The sequence below is a fragment of the Pipistrellus hanaki genome, assembly GCF_964339955.1.
Source record: "Pipistrellus hanaki genome assembly, chromosome: 1".
NCBI lineage: Eukaryota > Metazoa > Chordata > Mammalia > Chiroptera > Vespertilionidae > Pipistrellus > Pipistrellus hanaki.
Window position 1 is genome coordinate 36,009,240 of NC_140503.1, and position 22,660 is coordinate 36,031,899.

The 22,660-nt window shown below is 45.8% G+C and overlaps 2 protein-coding genes across 6 annotated transcripts in view; both read right to left on the reverse strand.

Annotated features, from left to right (window-relative positions):
- Nucleotides 1-8,864, reverse strand: part of SAMD4A (sterile alpha motif domain containing 4A) — a 219,185-nt gene extending 210,321 nt beyond the window's left edge. The window contains exons 1-2 of one of the 4 annotated variants that reach the window (XM_084877671.1): nucleotides 8,619-8,864; nucleotides 6,680-7,322 (exon numbers count right to left, since the gene is read on the reverse strand). In XM_084877671.1, the coding sequence (XP_084733797.1) occupies nucleotides 6,680-6,875 (196 nt within the window). In that variant the 5' untranslated portion in view covers nucleotides 6,876-7,322; nucleotides 8,619-8,864. Of the gene's footprint in view, nucleotides 1-6,679; nucleotides 7,323-7,521; nucleotides 7,695-7,991; nucleotides 8,014-8,618 lie in introns of those variants that run through there. The other 3 variants (XM_084877674.1, XM_084877673.1, XM_084877672.1) reach the window with 3 other exon arrangements.
- An 8,616-nt stretch (nucleotides 8,865-17,480) lies between these two features.
- The window catches only part of CGRRF1 (cell growth regulator with ring finger domain 1), a 32,253-nt gene continuing 27,073 nt past the window's right edge, over nucleotides 17,481-22,660 (reverse strand). Inside the window, exon 7 of one of the 2 annotated variants that reach the window (XR_014794510.1) lies at nucleotides 17,481-18,724. The gene's annotated coding sequence lies outside the window, so the exon portion shown is untranslated. Of the gene's footprint in view, nucleotides 18,725-19,275; nucleotides 19,292-22,660 lie in introns of those variants that run through there. The other variant, XR_014794511.1, reaches the window with a different exon arrangement.

The window sequence follows — 22,660 nt, forward strand, 5'->3', positions numbered from 1 at the left end:
TCCCCTGTGTTTTAGATGCTCCTGTTAACACCAGTTCTAATACAAAAGCATTCGACTGTGAGGAATCAAGAGAACTATTGCTAAGTCTCCTAATTTTATGGATACTTAAGAGGACTCAAAATATTGGGTAAGCAAAAATTTTTGCGTTTCTACTTTTAAATATTGGCAATCAGAGGAGTGTTTTAAATGTTTCCTTCTTCCGTTCAAGAAATGATTCCTTATGGACAATATGCATCATGCTCCCCTCACTCTAACATCCTCATCCTCATCCTTCAGAGGTCCAGGAAACCTGCCCCTAACACGGTCCATGCACCAAGCCCCCTATATGGGTGGTTTCCTTAGCAAAACTCAGTTTAAAAGTACTAAAAAGGCAGGAACTTGCAAGTCATAAAGCACCATTTCAAATGACACCCTCAAGTTTCCTTCTCCCATTCATTACTTCTTGGTCTACCCAACCCATCCTGTTCTCTCCCTTCCCCTCACTCCAGTATTGTTCTCTCACCAGAACCATAGCATTTAGCAACTACTTATGGTCAAAATCTCTCTCTCTCTCACGCACGCACACACACACGCACACACACACACACACACACACACACACACACGAGGCAGGGGTGGGGGCGGTTTGTTTTACCTCCACAGCTTGAGTGCAAGCTCCTTGAGAAGAATCATTGCAACAGCTTCACCTTTTGACACTGCACTCAGCTCTCTGCTGGTGTACTTGGTGAATATGAACTTGGTCCCACAATTTCTTACTACATACTATTTGCCAGGTACAATTTAATGCTATGAATTATCTACTGTGTACAAGATACCACTGAATCATTTGACTGATTTTTCCCAGGAGCAGTGTGTTAAAATATTGATACACAGAGTGGGAACAGAACCCTAGAAGCAGCTTATGAGTCCCACGGGGTGACATGCTCTGCGCCAGGCTAGTTCCTCAGAGCTCCAAGCTGGCTCTTGGGCTACACCCTTCAGGGTAAAGCCCGAGTCTGACTGAAAGAGAAAGCTTGACTCCCGTTCTGAAAATTCTGCTTTGTTTGGGAGATTCCTGCCTCGGGCAGCTTCCTTGGAAGCAAAAAATAGCTCAGAGGAGACATCTAATCCAGCATCTTAATCTTCAAAATTGGATGAACTCAGGAAGGCCTTGGAATGATTACAAGGGATGGAAAGAAAGGAATGGGTGAAAAACTTCAAGTAGTAATTATATTTTTTAAGAGAAAAAAAGATTTATATGAGCACCACACCTTTCCTAGAAAATGAGTGATACAAGGCACTTTGCTCCTGGATGAAAACCTCCCGAATTCTCCAGGTCAAGAAGGAGAAATAGTTGCTCTTCTCTTGGGTTGCCAATTCCCTTTAGAATCGCACTTCTACAGGATGTGCTGGGGAGTTTTTGGTTGTTTCTCAGTCCTTCCGACTCTCGTTTTACCCTCATTTGTTTGTTTAAACATAAATAAACTAATCCGCTGTTAAGTTTGTCTGCCTTTTACGTGCTTTGATGGGACGTGTTTATAACACGCTCAGCTGCTGAAGCCCTTGAACACCCAAGCTAAACCATCAAATCCAAGTTATTCACAACAAAAAGTATGGATGTGTTCGACCAGCCCAAAGAAAGTTACCTCGCCCTAAGTAAAAAGTGTTTCAGGTACAAAATCCCAGGATATTTCATCCAACAAAATGGTTTCCTCTTTTCACTTTCACCAACTAAAGGGGGAAAAAATGTTGACAGGTCATTTGGGAAAACTGGGTCGGTGCTACATTTTTTTAGAACCTGACATGATAGAGAACAACAAAGCCGAAAGCAGAAGGTGGAGTAAAATAGGTTCATACCTTCCCAGGGTTCCAAGTTCCCCCTCCCACCCGCACCCCCCCCCCCCCCCCCGCACCCCATCTCTCTTTGATAATCCTTTAAAGAAAAAGATTTCCTACCATTTAAGCAAACATTTTAATATAAATTCTAGATTCATCAGAGGCAATGTTAAACCTAGGGAATAGAATAGATCATCATTTGATGATTAATAACTAACTTCTGGACAATGACACTGCTTGATTAGCTCCATTTTACAGATGGCAAAATGGAGGCTCAGAAGTTAACTCCTGCAGATATAAATACATGGCCCCTGAACAATACTTTCTCTTCCTCTCCATCTCAATCCTTTCTTCTTCCCTCCACACATCAACGCTGACAGTAACAAAGCTACCCTGAGCTCGTGATGCCACCAGGTGGCCAATGGAACCTGTCTGAACCAAACTGCCGGTACTTCTTCCATTTTTGCCTCTGAGAAGATCATGCACAACAGGAATTCTCTTTCCCAGGAGAATTCTCACACACTCTTCATCTTTTAACTCCTTTCCAAAAAAAATCTTCTTGGGTTTTCTATCATCTCTGCAGGGTTAAGTCCAAATGCTTTAGCTGACAAAGTCCTGCATAGCCATAGCTTCTGTTTTAACTTCTGCCTCTGTGAGCTCATTCTCCACTCTTCTAGGTACCCTAAACTCACCATTTCCTGCACACAGCTGGGCCTTTTCATAAAGCAGCGTTTTCATAAGTATGATCCTTTCTGCTTATAATACACCTTCACGATTGTTCTCTACAATCCTTTTTACATATTGAACCAACTCCTATTCACCCTTCAAAACACAACTCAAACATCTCTCTGCTTCAGTGAAGTCTTCCTTAACTCTGCCAAGCAATTAGCTTCTAGGTTCACCGTGGGCGTAGAACCACTGCCCCCGCCCATATCTATGCTTGAGCACCCATCACACTATGTACCAGACACTGGACTATATAGTAAGTTACCTATTCCCACTTCATAGCACAGGGCCATTCCAATAGTTATAAAATGCATATGGAATAATAAGTCTAAGGAAGCACTACATACAAGATCTTACCCAGCATCATTAGGAAAAATCTCTATTCTTCTGCTTTCCTTTTATTCCATTTGTGATTTAAAAATGCAACTCAGGTTATGGCATACTTACACTATGAAAATTAAAAACCATAAAAAATTATAGAGCCAACATCTTCCCCCTCTAATGAGAATAAATACGCCCACAAGTCCTTTGTAATTTTCAAGCACCACCACTTCAGATTATACTTTCTCCTGTATTTACTTGTAAGTAAAGCGTCCATCTTTTTGCCACTTACTTACTGCAAACCATATGCAATATCTCCACAAAACATACACTGTTTTGTGAGTTAGTAACTCGCTGTGGATTCACTAGCGAATCTCCATGTATTACACTATTTCCATTGGAAAATATATTTCAAGTCTAAATGATAAAAGTCAGAAATAAACAATGCCACCCAACCTATTTTTTCTTAGGGAAACTGCAGGTAAAGTCGGTGGGTTCCGTTTTTGCCATTTTCAGATATTGAAGGAAACATCAGCTCCAGAAGCAGTCATCTACAAACTGAGACTGGCTAGAGGTCTCAATGTGAACCTGGGCTGGTGGCTGAAGGGTACTTATCTAAGCGTATGAGGCTTCTGAAAACAAACTTCTACTTAAAGAGCTGATCGTGACATTCATACATCCATAGAACAGACTCAACCTTTTTTTTTTTTTTTAATCTCAGATGGCCATGAATCTGAGGCAAAAACTGAGCCAGTGAAGCACTAGATTCTCAATAAATGCTAACTTTAAGAAAATGAAAAGTTAATATCAAAATACATCCCACAGATTTCAAATAAACCAGGTTTAATGTGCAAGGCTCTATTTCAAGTCAGTCCTGGAGAAAACAGAGCCAAGTTCACACTATTAACTTCCCTATTGCTAATTTTCTTAATTATACTGAGATCAAGCCCCAGATATGAATTTGATCCGCATTCATCAAATTTTAAAATTTCTCATTACCAGAAGAAATATGCGTGCTTGTTGAATTGATGGTTGCTAAATAAAGTATCTAATACACGATGATTTTGGTATAGGACACCTCAGCCAGCCAATGAATGAGTCATTTACACACAAGCCTACTTTTCTGAATGGGTAAGAGCTTTTCAGAATGAAACTGCTTGGGAGGTCAATTATCTGGAGTGTCAATATTCCCAAAGTTTATGACCTATTTCCCTCCCTTCTCAAAGAGTGCATTTAAAAATGTATCCCTTTGGTAGTTCACTCTCATTAATGGTAAACAGCAATTACTGATCTATGTTATTATAGAGGAATGCCCGCAGGGTCCTACTCTAGCATTCCCAAAACTTTCAGGGAACATTTTTGTCTCTTCCCTGGTTGTCAAGCTGTCAGGGATCACTTTTCACTCCTGGTTACAGCAGCTGCTCAGCTAGTCCTACATGTGCTAACCATACTATGCAATGATTATTCAAAAAAAAAAATTTTTTTTAAATGTTAGGATTGCTGTCTAAAATAAGAGTAATTCTGTTCCCAGGGAGGGTCTGAACTATTCTCCAGGACATGATGCCGTCTATTCTGGTTGCTGACTGGGCATTTTTGCCCCTTTCCTCATTCTTGGCTAGGTTCCAATGTCGGTCAGAGAACAGCACTCCACACTCAGGTGTGTATGACACATCCCGATGCTCTTTGTGGTCCTCACACTGCAAAAATAAAGCAAACCATCCCAGGACATCACTCATGATGTATGTCCTGGATGCACAACGTATGGAGTACAGAGGTTTCCAAGGACGACTGTCCAGGTTGAAAGGTGAATCCAGAAATTGGAAAACGGTCCCTATCTTACATAACAGTTCCAGAGGCTGTGGGTCTATAGCAGCAGGAACAGGTAGGTATCTTACACAAGTAAGTATGGGGAAATTTTTTTTGAGGGGGGAAAAAATCACTAAATGACAGACTAATTCACAGGTCAACATTTTCTTGGCTTATTCAATGACAAGATTGTTAAAGTAAGCAACTCCTTTTTAATACCATATGTTTTAAATACCTGCCTTTCTAAACCGCTGCTATATTGGGAAAAGTCTTCTCTACTCAGAAGGACAAACATGTTGCTCTAACATGTGAGTAACCTAAAGATTCATTACCACCTTTAACCAGTCCCTACAAGCACCGGAGTCGAGCATCCAACATCAATGACTGTCCATCAATCCTGTGCATGCCACAGGACGCTGAAGTTTATGTAACCTTGTTTGCCAACCTGAGAAAGCAAACTCAAGCAGGTGAACCGGGCGACCCTGTCACAGTAAGGATGGGGAGAAAGAGACAGGACATGCCTTAACCTAGTTATGCTCTCACACCCTTAGGAAGGAGGCTGGCCTGCTGGCTATTTATAAATGTGGGGCTGAGCAAAGGGACCCCATGGCCACCACCACCCTGTGCCGAACAGGGTGGGCTGTTGGGCGAATCCCAGGAGGCCTGTGGGATCCCCCTCAGTGTGCCCCCCCCCCTCGTCCTTGGCAACAGGAGATCCTCGGGATGCAGTCCTGTCCGTTCAGGAAAGAGACTGTGAGGGTTTCCAGTGGTCACTTCCAGCCTGGGATTCTATATATGGAAACATCCCCTCCTAGTGTTTGCAGCATCATGAGCACCACACCAGGGAGGAGAAGTAAGGTGGGGGCCAGCCCCCCTCTTGCTGCCCTGACACACTCATGTTCGTGTCGCCCAGGCCCTGCTGTCCTGGGTTGGACCTTGTCATCAAATGGCAGCCCAGACCTCTGCTGAGGCGGGCAGGCGAGCGGCCCTAACATGGAACAGCTGGAAGAGGACCCTGCATTCTTTTCTCTGCATAAACACTGGGGGCTCTGTTCACCCTCCTGCTGCAGCAGGAACTGAAGAATTTCCCCTATCCAAAATTATAAGCAGCAGACCTTTCTCCCATCCCCCCTCCTCACCACCATCACCACCATCTCCCCCCACACACACACACACACCCCAGGATATCATTTCATTCTGTCACCACCCGTGCTAGCAAACAGCACACGGCGGGACCCTTCGTGGATATTCACTTTCTGTACTAGCTGAGGCGTCTGTAAAATACTAGCAGGGTAATCCGAAGCAATTCTGTTCTATTCAATAAAGTTTCTTAAGAAAAAAGCAGCAAGAACTCTGATTCATGCCTGCTGCCAGGCATCCACAAGATGCATATCCCTATGCATACTATCAGCATAGAGGACCAGACCCGAATAGTATATGAACTGCAAGTGTTATTTTAACAGTCATAGCATTACCTACATATCATTCAGAAGACGGAGCTCTAAAACCGTACTATCCGTGAGGGAGGGGGTGGGGGGAGGAGGGAAGATTAATAATAACATTAGATTTTCACGTATTGCTCATACAGCCTAATCAAAGATTGGCTTCCGAAGGGCAGTCCCAGGCTGTCTCATGGGTTGCTGAAACCCAAAGAGCCACGTTGTCCAAGAAGAAGGAAGGAAAAAAAAAAAAAAAAAAAAAAGCCCAGAAAATCCAGACTCTACGTGACCTGACTTACTTATTTCCCAGGAAACTGCATGAGAGAAAAATCAATCATTCATGCTCCCGTAGCTACCACCCGGAATGGACTGACGGGCTGAGCTGACCGTGGCCGCTAACCCAAAGCGGCCGGCGGCGGTGAGCGGGCGGCAGGGGCGGGGACGCGGGGAGGTGGGCAGGCCCAGGGCCCGGGGGACGGCGCGGCCGGGGGCGGGGCCTGGGCCCGGGGCTGGGGCTGGGGTGGCGGGGAGAGGGGTGGGGTGGGGGGCACGGGCGGGACAGGGGCACTTACCCGGGCTGTTGGCCTCGCCCTCCAGGACGTGCAGCTCGGCGCAGTCGGCCAGCGAGTGCTCCAGGCAGAGCTGCAGGAAGCGGGCCTGGGTCTGGCTCACGCGCTTGAGCAGCGACAGCAGCGCAACAGTCTGCTCGCACTCGTTCCAGCCCTTGAACCAACCCGCCAGCACCCCGACCTGGTCGCGAAACATCATGGTGAGGGGGCGGCCCTCCGTCTACGAAGCCCCTGGCAGCCCCGGCCCGGCCCGCCGCCCCAAAGTTTGGCGGCGCCGCAGCCCCGCGGCCGCCCGCCCGAGGCGCGTCCCGGGTCCAAGGTGGCTCGGCGCTCGGGCGCTGCAGGTACTGCCTCGGCGGCCGCCTCTCTCGTCTGCTTTCAGTTACGTCCCGGTGGTGGTTCTGGCTGGTTTCCCCAGAGATGATGACAGACAGGAGCGCGGAAATGTTTCTTTTTTTAAAAAAAGATAACGATTTAAAAAAATAAAAAATCCCCTCAAGGCACACCAACTGAATGAAGAATGCGCTCTTCCCCTCCCCTTCTCACGGCTTCGGGATGGTGGTTTCCGGCGTCCGTCCCGGGGTCTCTTTCCCGCTGGGCGGCAGCTCGGACCCTTTACACCCGCATTCCCGAGCGGCGATCACCACTGGAAGGAGAGAAAGGGCTGCAGTGAGACCTCGGCCGGCGAGGGAGAGCGCCTGGGAAGCGAGTGCATCAGGGGGTGGGGACGGAGGGCGCCCCGCGAGGGGTTCGGGTCCCCCCCCCAAAAAAAAAAAAATCCGGCCGCCCCCTCCGCACCGGGATGCGGGAGACGAGCTATTCCCGTTCTGGGAAAGGCAAGACACCTCCTTCCCCGATGCGGGAGGAGACCCCACGGCTTCCTGTTGCTGCCGCCGCGAACGGCTGGTGCTCCCCGCACACCCCACCCGGGGTGGCCTCGGGGCTGTGCCCGCGGACGCCGGCGCCAGCAACAGATTCTCCTCGCGCAGAAAACTTGCAATGCGGCTGCGAGGGGCGCGGGGGTGGGGGCTCATGCAAAGCAGAGGCGGAGGCAGCGGCAGCAGCAGCCCGAGTTCCTTCCTCCTCCTCCTCCTCCTCCCCCTCCTCCTCCTCCTCCTCCTCCTCCTCCTCCTCCTCCTCCTCCTCCTCCTCCTCCTCCCTCCTCCTCCCTCCTCCTCCCAGAGCAGCAGCCGAGCGGCTGCAGCTCCATCTACAGCAACAGCCAGCATCTCCACCGCCAGGCGCCCCTCTGGATTTAGGCCTCGAGCAGCCAAGGCAGCAGCAGCAGCTCGAGACAAAAATAAACTCTCCCCACCCAAAGCTCCGCGCCCGGCGGGCGGAGGCGCAGCCCGAGCCCGGCTCCCCCGCGCCTCGCCGCCGCTCCAGCCCACAGAGCGGTCTCCAAGGGCCTGCGGTGCCCACAGCGATCAGATGTGTGCGTGCCTGTGTGTGTGCGTGTGCGTGTGCGTGTGTGTGTGTGTGTGTGTGTGTGTGTAAGTGTGTGTACGCGCGTGTGTGTGAGCTCTCGGCATCCTGCCTCCGCCGCCTCCTTCCCGGGTGGGTCTGTCCGGCCCAGCGCCCAGCCCGGCGTCCCCGGCGTCCCGGCCCCGAGCGCACCCCGAGCCCCGACCCCGCGCGCTCCTCACCCGGCGGGCAGGGCGGCTCCGCGCCCCGGCACACACCCCCGTCCCCCGCCACCACCCCCCACTCCCCCCCCCACGGACCTCAAAGAAAGTTCGGCTTCTGGGGCTCCCCGTCCTCTCGCTGTCCGGGTGGCCGCCGCCGGCACAGAGGAGAGCCCAGCGGCTCAGCCCTCCAAGAGGCGCCTCTCGCCCGCCAGCATCCGCCTCCCGGGCCCCAGAACTTCCCTAGCGGAGAGGGCAGCCCCCGGGAAGGGGACCCGGTGGCCGGCGTGGGGGGACGGAAGGACAGGGGCGCTCACCTCGGCGCGGCTCATGCCGGCGGCTGGGGCCCCGCGGTCCGGGCCCGCGGCGGCGGTCAGCGGGGCTGGGGGCGCCCGGAGCCCGGGCTGCGGGCCATGCCGTCGGGGCGGGCGGCGCTGGGAGAGAGCGGCGCTGCGAGTCCCGGCCGCCGCCGCCGCCACCGCCGTCTCCCGGGTCGGCGCTGGGAGGACTGAGCCGCCCCAGCCGGAGCGCTCCACATGCTCCTGATTAACATACACCATTACATCATGGGCTTGGCAGGGAGCGCCGCGCGGGGGGAGAGGAACCCGGCGGCGGCGGCGGCGGCGGCGGGCGGGGGGAGCGGGGGGAGGATCCCGGACCCGGCCCGGGGGGGGCGGGGGGAGACAGAGGGGGGAGCGGATTCCTAAGTGGGGACCGGGAAAGGGGAGGGGAGCGCAGTGGGAGGAGCCAGAGGGCGCAGAGGGGTCGAGTTGGAAGAAGCAGAAGCGCGGCGCGGACGGAAGAAGTTTGGGGAAGGGGAGGGGGGTCGGTGCATTCCTCCCCGCGGCTGCCCGCGGGCTCTGGGTTCGGGGGAGGGGGGAGGGGGGAACTGGGGCGCTTGGAGTCGCCTGAGCGCGGGTAGGGGCGGTGCTGCCACCGGTTGCTCGTCCTGGGGAATGCGGATCGCCTACCCTCGGAGCCCTCGGCCGGCCTGGGGCCCCCGGGCGGGGGGTGCAGAGCGGCTGGGTCCGCAAGCGGTGGAGACGGGAGGCCACGGCCGCTGGGAGCGCGGACGGGTTGGGGGGGTCCCAGGCGCGAAGGGCGGAGGAGGCCGAGGGGCGGTGCGCAGGGCTGGACGCGCCGGGGCGCCGGGCTCCGTGCGCCCCTCGTTGGAGGAGCGCGAGGAATGCCCGGTCCGATCCCCTGCCCTCGCCGGGTCGGGCTTGGGATGACCTTCGCTCCTGTCGGCAGCCCCTCGGGCCTCACTCTTCCTCTTGGGCCAGCCCGGGAGCTCTGCCTGGGGCGCGGGCCTGGAGCGGAGGCCAGAGGAGGGCGACGCCACCTGTCAGCGCGTCCGAGCGGCCGGGCCGGGCAGCCTCACCTGGACCCTGCGATGGTGCGGGGCCCAGGCCAGGCAGGGGCTCCAGAGGTCCCTGGTGGCGGGGAAGAGGGTAGGAGAGTGCGTGTCGGGGCGGAGCAGCACTCGATGGCTCCTCTGGGAAGTAGAGAATTGTTTAAACATACCCTAACACCCACCTTCTCCTATTAGCTGAATATTCACAGGTGGGGTACATGAGAAAATTCGGACCATCTCCTGATTTCCAGGGAAAACACCGAGCTCTTGGACACAGCAACGTTGTTGATGGGAAGGTACTTCTGAGGGACAGTGGAAAGCATGCTTCAGACGCAGCCTTCCCTGTTCTTTCAAACGCAGTAATTTTTTAAGATAAAATGTCTGAGATATTATTCCACTAATGAACACATCCGTCTTTCAACTCCAACATACTGTCCGTGGACTTGCAATCCTTTCTTCCTTTCTTCTTCAAACCTAGTTTTGACATTTAATTCATGGCAGACATGTGACAGCACCTAACCATCTGTTGAGGTATTGAAAGGTCATGTACAGTTGCAAAAATGTAGGCGTTACCACTAAAATAGGGTGTGAGAATAATTTTTTAAGGGTCATTATTAACCGCCCAGGAAAGACATCTTTATAGTTCAATGAATATTTTGCACCACAAACAAGAATTCTAGAGTCAATACGTTATTTTATCATTATAGAGGCCGAAAAGTTTGACATGCTTTCAAGACATTACATCAATTAGCCGGTCTTTAGAAGTCACTTCTATCAGGAAATGGGGAGGAGGGTTACAACACTGTCTACCTCCTCTTACACCTTGCTATTGAATGTAGCCAACATATAAATTCCCCCACATGGGGCGTTTGGAAACCTCCAAGAGTGATTTTTTTAAAGAAAGTGAATGAAACGTAAGTTTTATTAATTTATTTATTGTCACCTGCAGTTTACTAAACAAATAGTAAAACAAAATCAAATTCAACAAACCTTGAGGCAAATCTTCAAGCATTCTACTTATGCTGAAGAAAGAAAATACTGCCACCTACTGGGAAAATGTAATCTTTACAGAAGCCTTTGACCCAGGAAAAGATCTTTAGCTAAATGTTTAGCTATTTTTAAATATATATATATATATATATATATATATATATATATATATATATATATATATATAAAATTGATTTCAGAGAGGAAGGGAGAGGAAGAGAGAGATAGAAACATCAATGATGAGAGAGAATCATTGATTGGCTGCCTCCTGCATTGCCCCCCACTGGGATGGAGCCCGAAATCCAGGCACTTGCCCTGACCAAGAATAGAACTGTGACATCCTGGCTCATATGTTGATGCTCAACCACTGAACCACACCAGCCAAGCTTTTAGCTATTTTTGAGAAATACAGTTATGAGGCTGACATGAGTTACCAGTCCTCTTTGTTTGTGGGTTCCTAATGCTGGTGAGGTCTCTTGCCTCTTGACTTTGTCCCCGATGGGAGAGGGAGTGGAGGTAAAATCCAGTGACACTGCTTCTCTGCTTCTCACAGAAAGTGAAGTCAGGACTCTGAAGGAAGGAAAGGAATACTATCAGCTAAATATATGTTTTTGTATTAAATGTGGATTTTTCCTATGTGAACTTGTACCCCATTTTTATGGGTAATTAAGAAGTAGCCAACAAGTGCTAAATATCCACACCACTTGGAAAAGGAATGGTAAGAAGGGATAAAGGAGGTTATTAATAGTCTATGTTCACTATATTCCTAATTAATCATTTTTTTAATGCCTATTGTTCGCCTATATTGTGCCAGGCACTGGGTTAGACAGTGAGTAGCACACTGGGTACAGTATTGAGTCCATAGTGGCTACCAACCAATAGATCAGATTATCAAACAAATTAACATTCTCAATATTTTTGTGCATTTCTTTCTAGAATTTGGTAAGGAGAGAAATTGGTGTTTGCTCAGTAAATAACACTTTTTGGTCAAATAACTTAAATGTTCAAATGTTTCAAAGATGAATCATTTCAGATAAATCAGTGTTTTGTTTATAACCACTGCCTCAGAAGATGTCTAAGTGTTGCTTGCATCAAAAAGGCACCTCAATTAGTCCCTGTCTATATACTTTACCATTTTGAAGGTAGGTGTTTTTTATTTAACATAAAAGCCTAGCGAAAGCCAGTTTGGCTCAGTGGTAGAGCGTCAGTCTGCGGACTGAAGGGTCCCGGGTTCGATTCCAGTCAAGGGCATGTACATTGGTTGCGGGCACATCCCTGGTAGGGGGTGTGCAAGAGGCAGCTGGTTGATGTTTCTCTCTCATCGAAGTTTCTAACTCTCTATCTCTCTCCCTTCCTCTCTGTAAAAAATCAATAAAATATATATTTTTTAAAAAGCCTATACACCACTAATATATGTATATACTTTTGGTTTAATATATTTAACTTATAAGAAAATTTTAATGTTAAATGTAATATTTATTTTCATGAAATTTAATATATAAAATCAAATTATAAATAAAATTTTATATAAGCATTATATATTAAAAAATATATTTTATGTTTATGCACAGGCCAAGGTATGTAAAGATTTATACCAAAATGGTAACTCCTGGTGCTTTTCCCTGTATGGTAGAATTATTGAGGATTATTACCTTTTTTCTTTATATTTTCTAACATTTCTGCCAAAAATAAAAAAGTTAAAATAAAACAAAACACTGCATGTGCTCAGGACCACTGATCAAATTTAGAAAGTATCATAAAGAAATTGCACTAAAAAACTTAGGTCTTTGCCCTAACCGGTTTGGCTCAATGGATAGAGCGTCAGCCTGTGGACTTAGGGTCCCAGGTTGGATTCCAGTCAAGGGCATCTACCTTGGTTATGGGCACATCCTGAGTAGGGGGTGTGCAGAAGGCAGCTAATAGATGTTTTTCTCTCATCGATGTTTCTGTCTATCCCTCTCCCCTCCTCTCTGTAAAAAAAAAATCAGTAAAAATATATTTTTTAAAAAAACACCTTAGGTCTTTGACTCCCAATAATTGCTTTTTAGTCTGTTTTGCTCTCTACCTGGATCTTGTCCTCACCTCCTACTGTGTCTCTCTACCTCAGCTCTAGTCTAACCATTCACTCCCCAGCTCAGATTTTTCTATGGTTTCTGGCTCAACATTAAATACACTCCAAGCTCTTTGGCCTGAAATACAAGCAGTCCATCATTTGGCCACTATCTGCTGCTCTCAACTTCCCTGTCACACATTTTTATTTACTAATCCATTCAATAAGAAGTACTTATTCTGTATAAATCACTGTGCTAGGCAAATAGGGGATACAAAAGTAGAAGAGGAGGCATGGCCTCTGCAACCTCTATTGGAGAGTGCAAAGTATGCTTCTCTCTCTCTCTCTCTCTCTCTCTCTCTCTCTCTCTCTCTCACACACACACACACACACACACACACACACACACACACTTCACTAAAAGGTACAATAAGCAATGGGTTTAGGGGGAGGCCACACACAATGTCAAGAAAAACCAGAGAAAACAAAAATTCTGCCAGAAAATCCAGAAAGATATAATACATTTTGAATGGGCACTCACTGGATGAAAAGTTTCAACAGATGCGCAAAATTTTAAACACAGATAGCATCCAGGAGGCCAGGTTGTACACATGTATACATGTTTGTCTCAATCAAGCAACCTGAGAACTCCATGTTTATATTTTTCAGTTCATATTTCTTCCAGCAATAAACAGAAGAAACACAGGCCTTCCCAGATTTTTCTGGTGGCTATATCCTAATGGAAAGAGATCCAGCAGAATCCACTAAATTAGGCCTATCTTTTAAGCTGGCGGTTTCATTTTTAGGAATCTATCCTACTGAAATAGAAGCAACATTACTATAAAGTAAAGGTTACTAAAGTATCAGAATAAATATGAGAATGTTAATTTCAGCATTGCCTGTAATAGCAAAACACAAGAATACTTATCTGTAGAGGAATGCATGAATAAATTATTAAGCCTCCTTTCTATAAACCCTATACACCTATTTTTAAAAATAAGTTGTACTTGGAAAAATGCATCAGAATATGATAGACTGGTGGGTGGATACATAGATTAACATATAATAACATAAGTACAACAAAATTTTAACGTAGGATCTACATGATGAGTAGAAATTCACCATTCAGTTCTACCAACTTCTGTATGCTAATGTTTATAATAAGTTGTTGGCAATAAAAGGGATGAGTCAAATTTATATATACATACTGGCCTAGAAATAGGTTTTTTTAAAGATGTGGAATAATGTCTATGCTATGAGTCCGTTGTTATGGATATGAAAGCCAGCTCCTGAATCTTGGAACCCAGGCCCATCATTTACTAGCACTTGGACCTTTTACAAGTACTTCTCACTCCGTGCCTCAGTTTCATTGGTAACAAACATACCTCACTGTTGTTATGAAGAATAAATAAGTTAATACATTTACATTTCTTAAAACAATGCCAGGCATATAATGTGTTCAATAAATGCTGTGATTAACTATGACTGTTTGAGAGGGGAAAGGGTTATGTGGATGGGAAAGAGCGAACAAGCCTGTGTCTCTCTCTATAAATATATACATTTAGCCTAGCCAGTGTGGCTAAGTGGTTGAGCATCAACCTATGAACCAGGAGGTCAGGGTTCAATTCCTGGTCAGGGTACATGCCTGGGTTGCAGGCTTGATCCCCAGTGGGGAGTGTGCAGGAGGCAGCCAATCAGTGATACCCTCTCATCATTGCTGTTTCTATCTCTCTCTCTCTCTCTCGCTCCCTTCCTCTATGAAATCAATAAAAATATTATATATAGCCGACAGTGGTTTGGCTCAGTGGATAGAGCGTCGGCCTGCGGACTAAAGGGAACCAGGTTTGATTCCAGTCAAGGGCATGTACCATGGTTACGGGCACATCCCCAATGGGGGGTGTGCAGGAGGTGGCTGATCAATGATTTTCTCTCATCAATGTTTCTAACTCTCTATCCCTCTCTATTCCTCTTTGTAAAGAATCAATAAAACATATTTTTAAAAAATATATGTGTGTGTGTATGTGTGTGTGTATATATACGTGTGTGTGTGTGTGTGTGTGTGTGTGTGTGTGTGTGTGTATATATATATATATATATATATATATATATATATATATATATATGAAAATGTTTATTTGTTTGAATATTTAGTATAACCCCATCAGGAAACAATCAGACAACTCCAGAAAGAGGGAGATTCTCCAAGACAACTGGCCTGGAAAAAAATGATGGAAAGACTTCTAGATGAAAAGAGGCAAAAAGGCACGTAACAACCATATGCAATGTGTTATCCTTGATTGCATCCAGGTTTGAAAAAATAGCTATAAAGGACATTTGGGGACATTTTGAAAATAACCTGAGAATGAGCTGACATTAGGCAATGTTAGATAGCACATAACTAACAGAAGGAGGGTGCCCAGGCAAGCTCTCTCTGGATGAGAGACAGCACCTCTCTCTTCTTGGTGGCACTCGCATCCATCGCTGAGCGCCCTAGTCCGGAGGATCTGATCAGAAGCTGTCTTCCCACATGGAGTACCCACAGAGGGAAATGTGCAGGCGTGGTGTGCCGGGTTCTGGTGCCCTGGGGGTTAGAGTTCTCACCATCAATTAACATTCTGTCATCCTGGATGTCTGCGAACATCTCACAAGTTTGCTGAAGATGTGTCAACCCCTGAAAGATTGACCGATTCTTTTATCATTTTTCTTTTCTTTTTGGTCTGCAGAAAGGAGAGTCCTGGTGAATTTGCTAAGGAGAGTCTGTCCCTTCGTATGTTTTGGAGGAAGTAACCAGACATCCTCTTCAGACAAAGAGAATTATCTGTCACTGAGGTAAGGGTGTTGCAGCGGAACAGTGGCCTCTCAGCCAGACGCTGGAAACGTGCCTCGCCTGACCTTGCCCGCGGTGCCTCCCTGCCTCGTTAAGCAAGCTGCTGCCCCCTGGCCTGCATTCGGTTTCTCAAATGTGCCAAATTCATTCCCCTCTCGCACGCAGCCTTTACACTTACTATTCCGGGAAAATTACATCTTCCCAGCTCCTCATCCAGCGCTCCAAAAGGCTGACTCCTCCCCCAGGTCTTAGCTCAAATGTCACCTTCTTAGAAATGCCTATTTTGACCGCGCTACCTACAGGGGCCCTTTCTATATGGTAGCGCTTGCCACAAACAGAAATTGTGTTGCTTGTGCATCCATTTGTCTCCTTGTTATCTCTCTCCCTTCCCCAGATTTTAAGCTCCGCAAGTGCAGGGATTGGACCTTTGTCATTCACTCTTAAGAGCCTCAGTATCTTGCTAGGACTTCCCACACAGGCATGCACAGTAACTATCTGTGAGGCGAATGAATGAATTTCAAGATTGGAAGGTACCTCAGGAGACCCCAGATCCAACATCCCATCCTGTACTTGAATACCCTCGTACAATGTTTAGACCCAATCCATGGACTGCGTGTTTTTCACCTAAAGCGCAGCAAATGGGAGATAGGTGTAAACTAGCAGCAATAATATATATATATATATATATATATATATATATATATATATATATATATATATTTATTTATTTTTTAAATAAAGTGCAGCAAAACAAGACTAGCATGAACAATGCTTTTTCATTGTTTTTGAATTTTTTAAAATTTCTTTATTGATTAAGGTATTACATATGTCATCATAACAATCATTGTTCTGAGTTTATTCAACTTCACTCAGAGACTATGTTTTTCCTGTTTGGGAATAGTAAAGTATCTACATTAAATTACGGTGATATAAGTGGCATTTGGCGATTAATGTCCTTATTTGGAACAATAAAAATTAAAACTTGGCAACTTAGTTGGTTTCCAATTTTTTCCAGCCCATTAAATTCAGAAGTCTGGAGGTCACAGGTCACACACAGCCTTCTCTCTAAGAGGCTGTATAGATGGTGCTGGAGTGGCCTTTGCATCCCTGGTTGGCACTGATGATTAAAACATGCTTTCTTCAAAAAACCTCTGGTCTGTCTCTCTGTCGCTTCCGCCCATGGCAGCCGTGGAAGTATATCAAGCAGCTCTCCTTCAAGATTCTGCTCCAATGTGGTGTTGCCAGCTCTAGCTACTGCCTCTGTGCTCCAAACTGTGTTGTGGTCCTAGGCTCTTCCTACCCAATTCCCTCCTCTCTCCTCTCACAGGTCCTAGTCTGAAGGCTCTCCTTACCTATTGTAGTTCTGCTCCCTCCCCATTTAACCTTCAAGGTATTTTCCCAATAAATGGCTTGCACATCTACTCTTGTCTTGGTATCCATTCTTGAAGTACCTTCTTGAGCGGAAATGACTGGGAATTGGACAAGGCATTCCAAATGTGGTCGAAGCAGCTAATCCACCATGGATAGGTTACATAATCTATTCCACCATCTATAAGTTGGAGATACTCCTACAGGTTGTGTGAGACTTGAGGGAATAACTTCTGACGTGCCTTACAGCGCCCGACATTCAATAAATGGTAATAACCTATCTCCCACCCATCGCCACTGTGAGAAAGCTGAAGTGTCTGTTCACAATCTGTTCTGTCTGTCTGCAGTGGCTCAGTGGTTGAGCGTGGACCTATGAAGCAGGAGGGCATGGTTCGATTCCCATGCCAGGATGGCAGGCTCCCCAGTGTGGGGTACGCAGGAGGCAGCCCATCAAGGATTCTCTCTCATCATTGATGTTTCTCTCTCTCCCTTCCTCGCTGAAATCAATACAAATACATATATATATATATATATATATATATATATATATGTTTTAAATAACACAAAAGCTGTTCTCATTTATTTAAAAATATTTAATAGGTTCAAGGGAAAAGTGAACAAAAGCATAGATTTTTTGAAAGTTGCATAACTTAAAGGGCCTGAAGGTCTCCTAGGGTGATCCATGTGTAATATCAGACAAGCAAATGTAAAATAGTTTGAGTGTAAATTTTGACTTCCAAAGAGCAGATGATTAGGCAGTAAGCTGGGAGAAATGATTGAGGTGAGCCACCAATATGGCCGGCAGGAGGGAAACCCTTCCTGGCTGAACCCCTGGATGGTTCTGTCCTGCCCTCAGGAAAGGTGCAGATCCACGTGCGTGCATCCAGGGGAGGGCAGGCTTTCAGGTCAAGTTGTAGAGAAGGACCTGACTATATTGAAAGATGAGACTTGAGCGGCTGAACAGAGGTGCCCAGGATGGAGGGAATGTGAAGACTGACTTCAAGTGGGCCAAGTTGGCATGTGCATCAGCGAGAACTCTATATTTGCCACTAGGATCTACTGTGCTTCCTGAAGAGTAGGCACAGCAACGGCACAGTAGCCTCTGGATTAAAAATATTATTTAAAAATAATTGCAGTGCTGGCTCTCGTATGCTTGTCAGGCACTTACTTGACACATAGTAGAAACTTGGTAAAAATTAATTTTCCTTCTTTTTATGCACAGGTTAGAGTGTGCCAACTTGGCTAACTTACATCTTGGGCACATCTCACATAAAAACATGCTTTACTCACTCTTCAAAGACATGCTTTCTCAAAAGCTTTGTAATACAGTCTAGGACAAGATTGCCAGGGCTTGAGTCAGGATTCGAGGGGATGAAGAGAGTGATGTGGAGGAAGGAACTGAAGAACTGATGACAGATGGAATGTGGGAAGGCTAAATCAGGAGTCAGGTCTGTTAAGATAGCAACCGTGAAAGGCAAGCTGGGTAAGGCCCCAGAGCGGCAGCTTATGGAGACTAAACTTGAGTTCAGATCTCATTAGAAGCAGCTCAGAAATATCTGTGTTGGCAGGGGCACACATTCAGATAGCAAGCTGGTGTCTGCTCGCCAGGGCAGCGTGGTGACTGCCGGGCCAATTCCCCCCACCCCCAGCACATTTTTTCACGGATGGAATCGCGGCCGAGGCTGAGCCAGGAGCTGGTGCCCGGTGAACCTGCCATGCGAGCGTCAGGTGGAACCGGAGGACTCCTGAGGACTCTGCTCTCACTCTGCACCAAAGCTCTGGCCACACTCAGGATAGTGTTCACATTTTCTTCAGTTCCTCAGTTCAGAGAATTCTTCCAGAAAGAAAAAAAAAAAAAAAAAGACTTCTGAACCTGTTTTAGGTACATATAATAACACTACCCAAATGCTATGAGCAGTTAGGATTGTTTGTCCAGAGTCAAACTAGAATGCCAATTGGACAAAGGTGCTGAATCCCTGAAGAAAATGTTTTGTTTTTTAATTAGGGTAAGATATACATAATTAACATGAAATTTACCCTTTAACCATTTTTAAGTCTGAGCCTCAGTAGCATTAAGTATCACATTGTTTGTGCAACCATGAACACTAACCATATCCAGAACTTTTTCATCATCCCAATCTGAAATTCTGTGTCCATTCACAATAACTCCCCATTTCCCTGTCCCCTCAGTCTCTACTACCCCCTATTCTACTCTCAGTCTCCTGGAATTTGCCTGAATTCTCAGTACCTTACATACATGAATCTTATAATACTTTCCATTTCTGTCTGGGTTCTTTCAATTAGCATAATGTTTTCAAAGTTCATGTTGTGGCATGTGCTGAAATTTCCTTCCTTTTTGAGTATGAATATTCCATGAAGAAAACTTCTGGGACAGCTTTCTCTAGAATGGAGGTAGATAAGAAGGGTTAACTCTAGTTTTTAGAACACCCAGTCGGGTACACTGTATTTTTATCTGATTTCTAAACAGTATAACCCAAACCAATTAATTGGTACAGTTATTTAAATATACTCCAAACTCAAGCTAATGATTCACAATTTCAAACACAAGTGCAGATGGGTTCACACTTCTTAAAAAGAAACAAATATGTTAAGTATTAATTATAGTTTTTTACTGTAAAACATCTTATAAAGTGTCATAGATAAGATTTCAAATAAATTCAATGAAGGCTAAATGTATGCATTGCAGAACTACTCCGTTACAGGACTTTTGTGGGTTACCTTAAGCCTTTGGAGAGATAATTTGACCCAGGTTGGCATGCGAGAAACAAAGTAAAACTTCTTTGTTCTAGAAATCATCAAATCTTTATTCTGATCCTGGTTATTGATTCAAGAACTACCAATTATCTTTTTCAACTGAAAGTGTAATTGAAATGTGTCCACAGGTTTACAAGTGTAAGACCATATTTTAGTAAATTAAAAAAAAAGATCAGAACTGCCTTCCCCAATATTGTTTTTTAAAAAAATATATTTTATTGATTTTTTACAGAGAGGGAGGGAGAGGGATAGAGAGCTAGAAACATCAATGAGAGAGAATCATCGATCAGCTGCCTTTTGCACACCCCCTACTGGGGATGTGCCCACAACCAAGGTACATGCCCTTGACCTGAATCAAACGTGGGACCTTTCAGTTCGCAGGCTGACACTCTATCCACTGAGCCAAACCGGTTTCGGCCCCAATATTGTTTAAAGCCACCTCAGTATGTGCCCACAATTGCTGGCACTGACATCTGTATCCTAAGCAGGCAGGATGACTGTTGCACAGGATACATTAGGTTAGATATTGATTAATCCCACATTTTGCACTCTCAGTCCTTGGAATGTTCCTAGTCAAAAAATTCACGAGAAGCTGCAAAATCTCTCAGAGCCTTTCTTATGCTAATGTTCACTATGGCTTTTCTGGTGAATACAGTATAGGGCAGGCTCCAGTCAGGTCTTGGAGTATTTGCTGCTGCTTGGGATGTGTTGAGAAATGCTGGGTCTGATAACAGGCCGGAGAGAAGCAATACGAATGACGAAAGAATTTTAAAATTGTACCTACAGTTCAATGTTGAAAACTATGTGTTTTTCTGTAGGAAGGTGACTAGTGATGAAGAACACAAGCTTCAGGCAAAACAAAGCAAAGCAAAATTGGATTCAAATCCCAACTCAACCACCTCATAGCTGTACAATATGGGCTATTTAACCAAAATTGGTCTCAGTTTTCTGTCTACCTTAGCAAAGTGAGCCAGAATTACAGGAGATAACATCCAATTGGATCAATTTAGGGGAGTCAGGAGACTGAAAAGGCGATGATTATTTTATCCGAGATATTAATATAAAGTTGTTTACTGAAAAGTGGAAAGAGGAACATGAGGATATCTCTGAGGCAGCAATGCAGGAAGCAACTACCATCCACAGGGCTGGGAGACAAAGTGAAGTTGCAGTTATAAAAATTTAGGAGTCTGGAGGAGGGGCCCTGCAGAGCTGGACTACTTGGACTCTGAGGATGGGGTGCTGCTGGTGTCCTGAGGTGGATGGGGGTGAGGAAGCAGGTTCCACTCTGGATTCAATCTTTGCTCCTGGAGTCAACCGCTACTGCCAAGATAAAGAAGCCTGGTTGGAGTGATGTTCCCAGGAACAGAAAAGCCACAGGATACAGGAAGGAGCGGATCTCTTCTATCTCCTATCTCCCTCTCCTATGGCTCTGATTTGCAAAGCCCCATAGGGAGTGGGCTGGCAGAGCGTAAGTGTGGTTTGCAGAGTCTACCCCAGCATTGCAAAGCCAAGTATAGAAGAGTGGGCTTGGAACTGGGAGACAATAGCTTAATCGCTGGCACAAATACAGTTTATAGAGTGCAAAAAATGTATGGCAGCTAGTCCTCCTCCTAACCTGACTGACTCAGTCCTGTGCTTGGTATATGTTTGCAGAATTTCTGTAAGACATGGCTATGAAAAACACAGAAGGGATTAAATGCCTGGAGGGTCAACTAATTAAATAAAACAAACAAGACAGACTTAACATCACATCTCAAACTTGAAATGTCTAAAACTGAGCTCTTGCAACCAATGTTCACAGCAGCCTTACTCCTAATAACCAAAAAGTAGACAAGTCTAAATGTACATTGGTGGTAAACACAATGCGGTTTTGGTATAGCTTATACAATGGAATATTTTGGGGGCATTAAAAAGGGTGGTGGGGGGAATCTGATTCATGCTATAACATGAATGAACCTTAAAAATATTGTGCCAAGTGATGTTTGTGGCCAGATACAAAAGACCACATTGTGTGATCCCATTTGTGATTCTACACGACTTCATTCCATGAAATGTCCAAAGCAGGCAAATCTATGGAGATAGAAAGTAGATTGGTGGTTGCCTGGGGTTAGGGAACATGGTGGGGGTGAGGGTAACTGCTAATGTGCACAATTTCTTTTTAAGAGTAATTAAAACATTCTGAAGTTGGAAGATCCTGAGTAATTAAAACTACTGAGTGGTACATTTTGAATGGGAAATTGTATGCTTGTAAACTGCATCTCCATTAGGCTGGAAAAAAGGAGAGAGAGAAGGCCATGCAGCTTTTGCCTTGTTCCCTAGAACACCTGCTCTTGGGATCCTGAGCTCCCACTTATAGTAAGAAATTGACTAACGTGAGACCATCAGGCTGTGATGCAGATCAAGCCACATGGAAAGGCCACATGCTGTCCTAGCTCAGCCCAGCTTTTGAGTCTCCACACACCAAATACATGAGTGAACAAGCCTTTAGCCCCCTAAGTCAATCTGTCATTTGAATCCCAGGTAGGCCCAACCCCACTACATCCGATCCCAATATCTAAGCACAGATTTGGTGAGCATAATAAAAGTGGTTGTTTTATACCACTCCATTTGGGGATGGTTGGTAAACACCACTCTTCTGGTTTTCTTCCTACCTCAGTCTTCTCAATCTGCTGGCTCCTTTCCCTGACTGTTGGTCTTCCCCCAGTCTGTGCTCACTCCCTTGGCGTTCTCATGCAGATTTATGGGTTTAAATACCACACTGACAACCCCCAAATGTCTAACTTCAGCCAGACCTCTCCCCTGAACTTCAGATTACTATATTCACCTATTTGGCATTCCTACTTGTATTTTCAGAAAGTAACAACTAATCGATATAAACCAACTATTTTATCTCAAAATACATTCAAATGCAATGCTTTTGTTGACATTCTTGCACAATGTCACTATTCATTGTTATTGGAAAATTCTGGCATAAGCCTCTAAGTCAGTTTGCTTG